At 39.4% G+C, this 3979-nt stretch overlaps 1 protein-coding gene across 1 annotated transcript; it reads left to right on the forward strand.

Moving 5' to 3' along the window:
* Nucleotides 1-710: 710 nt before the first annotated feature.
* OR10K2 (olfactory receptor family 10 subfamily K member 2) lies at nucleotides 711-1649 on the forward strand. Its single transcript, XM_005541335.4, has one exon. The coding sequence runs from the start codon at nucleotides 711-713 to the stop codon at nucleotides 1647-1649; it is 939 nt and encodes a 312-aa protein (XP_005541392.4).
* The last annotated feature ends 2330 nt before the right edge of the window (nucleotides 1650-3979 follow it).

Genomic DNA, 3979 nt, shown 5'->3' on the forward strand with positions numbered 1-3979 from the left:
CTGCCAGAGGAAAGACTCTGATATAGGTATTGGAGAAGGTATAGACATATTCCATCTTGAAATTAATGAATAGAAAGAAGAAGAGAATTTTTTTTTCCTTTTTGGCACCAGGATAAAGCTACAGAAGCAAGAGACAGCATAATAAAAGTATAACTGACAATTCCTACCAGGAGGTAAGGAAAACAGTGTTGAAGAGAATTTGCATCTAAGTTAGGGAGAGATTAAAACTAAGAGTGAGGGTTTATGTGTAAGGAGAATGACAGTTAAGAACCACTGAGTTATAGATAACTATGGTATATTCAGATGGTTTACTTTGCAAATGCAGGAATTTTTTTTTTTGAGAGAATATGGATACAAGAAAGCCAACAAGACAGGCATTGCAAGAAAATCTAAGAGTGAGAGACTGAGAATCTCAGTAACAGCCTCATCATGGGAATGGAAGTGAAGGGTTGTTTGAATCTGAAAAATATCAAGAACTTTTCAGCTATGGTGTTAGAATTACTATGGAGACTCGATGTTTGATGAATGCTTGCCTGATTTTAGCCACATCATGTCTTGGAACAACAAGAGGGAGGAGAAAAGATGAGTTTAGAACTCAAAATCTGAGAAAATGCTGATGATCAATTTTCTGTGAATCTACTAATTTTCAGGGATTTCTTTTGGTGCTGACTCCTCTTCTTTCCCGAATTGTCTCCTGATGATGTATGTCCATGGAGCGGGTCAATGAGACTGTGGTGAGAGAGTTCATCTTCCTCAGCTTCTCGTCCGCGGCCAGGCTGCAGCAGCTGCTTTTTGTTATCTTCCTGCTCCTCTACCTGTTCACTCTGGGCATCAATGCAATCATCATTTCCACCATCGTGCTGGACAGAGCCCTTCATATCCCCATGTACTTCTTCCTTGCCATCCTCTCCTGCTCTGAGATTTGCTACACCTTTGTCATTGTACCCAAGATGCTGGTTGACCTGCTGGCCCAGAGGAAGACCATTTCTTTCCTGGGCTGTGCCATCCAAATGTTTTCTTTCCTCTTCCTTGGCTGCTCTCACTCCTTCCTGCTGGCTGTCATGGGTTATGATCGTTACGTGGCCATCTGTAACCCACTGCGCTACTCAGTGCTCATGGGACATGGGATGTGTATGGGACTAGTGGCTGCTGCCTGTGCCTGTGGCTTCACTGTTGCACAGATCATCACATCCTTGGTATTTCACCTGCCCTTTTATTCCTCCAATCAACTACATCACTTCTTCTGCGACATCTCTCCTGTCCTCAGGCTGGCATCTCACCATAACCACTTTAGTCAGATTGTCATCTTCATGCTGTGTACGTTGGTCCTGGCTATCCCCTTACTGTTGATCGTGGTGTCCTATGTTCACATCATCTCTGCCATACTTCAGTTTCCTTCCACATTGGGTAGGTATAAAGCTTATTCTACCTGTGTATCTCACCTCATTATTGTCACTGTCCACTATGGCTGTGCCTCCTTTATCTACTTAAGACCTCAGTCCAACTTCTCCTCAAGCCAGGATGCTCTAATATCAGTATCCTACACTATTATAACTCCATTGTTCAACCCAATGATTTATAGCTTGAGAAATAAAGAGTTCAAATCAGCTCTTTGTAGAATTGTGAGAAGAACAATTTCCCTGTCATAAAATTAATCTTGATTCTGGCCAGGTGCCGTTTCTCACGCCTATAATCCCAGCATTTTAGGAGGCTGAGGCAGGCAGATCACCTGAGGTCAGGAGTTCAAGACCAGCCTGGCCAGCATAATGAAATCCTGTCTCTACTAAAAATACACAAATTAACCAGATGCTGTGGTGGGCTCTTGTAATCTCAGCTACTCAGGAGGCTGAGGTAGGAGAATCGCTTGAACCCGGGAGGCAGAAGGTTGCAGTGAGATTGTGCCACTGCACTCCAGCCTGGGCAACAGAGTGAGACTCTGTCACAAAAAAAAATTTATATATATATATATGTGTGTGTGTGTGTGTGTGTGTGTGTGTGTGTGTGTGTAGATATATGTATCTTGACTCTGCTCTTTCCAAACCATAAAGCACTAGTTATATAGGATACATAGGGAAAAATTCCCAGAACACAAATGATCAAGCAATTGATCATTACGTTCAGGAACAGAGATCATTTCCCTTCATCTCCAAATACAAAATTTAGAAAAACACAACTGCTTGCCACACTTACATGAATTACTGCCTATTGAAGTTTTTTTTTCAATTGAGTGAAAAATAACAGATGGCTATTATAGGAAAGCGTACGTATGCTCAGAATTTTAGGCTCTAGTAAATACTGTCACCCAATCTCAGCCAAGCTGAAAACTAACCCTGCAAAATGTGGCACAACCATAACTCTCTGTCCTAGGGACTCAGGAAGCTTCTATCTCTAGGATTTTTCTAGATATTTTCTGAACCTCATTCTTCCAAAATAGATCACAATTGTTAAATGAGATACTTGTTAAGTGCCATTATAATGTTTGATGCATAAGATATATCCAAATAATGTTCAAGTTAGAAAATTATGAAAAGTTATCCATTTCCATGCTTCTAGTGTATTAATGAAATATGATTATTTCTAATTTTGTATGCAGTGGCACACATCTAAATTTGGTCAGCATGTCCTGAAGATATTCACAGGGGAATGGATTAATGACAAGACGTAAAATCACCCAGAATGACCAGGCAAAGCAAGCTAAAGCTTAAGTCAATTTCACTAAATATTCACCAAGTAGAAAGCTTTGCACATGGAACAATCAGTCTGTTCTCCACGCAACTCAGAAGTTTGCATGTACATTTGAGACCAGAACTTGAATTTGATGTTTTCATTCTTTGTCCTTTCTGCAGGAGTGATAGCAAAAAGGAAGTTTCACCATAGTGATACTTTCTCACATTATAGTTCTTTTCAAGATCCACTTGTCAATAAGTCTCCTGATTGATTTATTTTGTTTCTAAATTTTTCCTCTTCTTCCACCCGTCTCTTCATCAATGACATAAACCTTTCAGGGGTTGAAGAAGGAGGGAAGGAAGTGGAACGTTTTGTTCACAGTCCCTGTTCATTGTAGGACGTCTGCCAAGAATGTACGTCAATTCCATTTCTTCCACTTCTTTGAAACTTGAAACTCGCTGCTGATAGGGGTTGAAAATCACAGATTGATGCAAAATTAATTTCAGTGGCCACATAGTTGTCTTTTCCTTGGCCATACTGCTCACCCCAGGCCTCCAGCCTATCAAGTTGATTTGTGAAAAGTAAATGAGCTAAGTTTAATGTGTTAATTATTTATATCTGCATTGTGTGCTACAGTTTTAAAACGTTACTTCATCTAAACTTTAGAACACCAAGGGGAGGTATATATTATAATGTACATTTTGTAGGTGAGAAAAATGACACTCAGACAGATAAAATGACTTGCCTACTGATGAGTAAAATAATTAATACTGAGTCCACATGATCTATTTTCTTTATTAATGCTTTTATAATGCTCTCACATGGCCTTTTGAAAAGAATGTGACTTTTTTAAATTAATAGGGTAGAATGCTTAAGTGTTCATCTTTAACAATAGAAGATTAAGCCATGTGTCATCTGTGGGAAGATATACTCTTGATGTTAAATAAATAGTCTTTTAAACCTTGTTCCTTTCCAAGAGCTGTGATACTATGATTTTGGGATCTGATGCCACAACACTGACAAGTGGACAGGATCACTTTGTGTTAAAAGGTCATGAATATAAAAAAATGACTCTCCTGGCATTTTATCCTTCCTCTTATTTTTTCCATGTTAATGAAGAATTAAGTTGACGGTGGGCCTGCACTCCCATGTGTTAAAACTGAACATCTTGCTCTCTCTGTTCCTCTTTTCACACATGTGCATACACACATATCTCTATTGTCCAGTCAGAGTGGTAAGATTTTTAGATTTGTAGTTGGCTTTAGCAAGACAGTAAAGTCCCTTAGGCCTTCTAACTAGGCCATGTATGCCT

This window comes from Macaca fascicularis, chromosome 1, assembly GCF_037993035.2.
Source record: "Macaca fascicularis isolate 582-1 chromosome 1, T2T-MFA8v1.1".
NCBI lineage: Eukaryota > Metazoa > Chordata > Mammalia > Primates > Cercopithecidae > Macaca > Macaca fascicularis.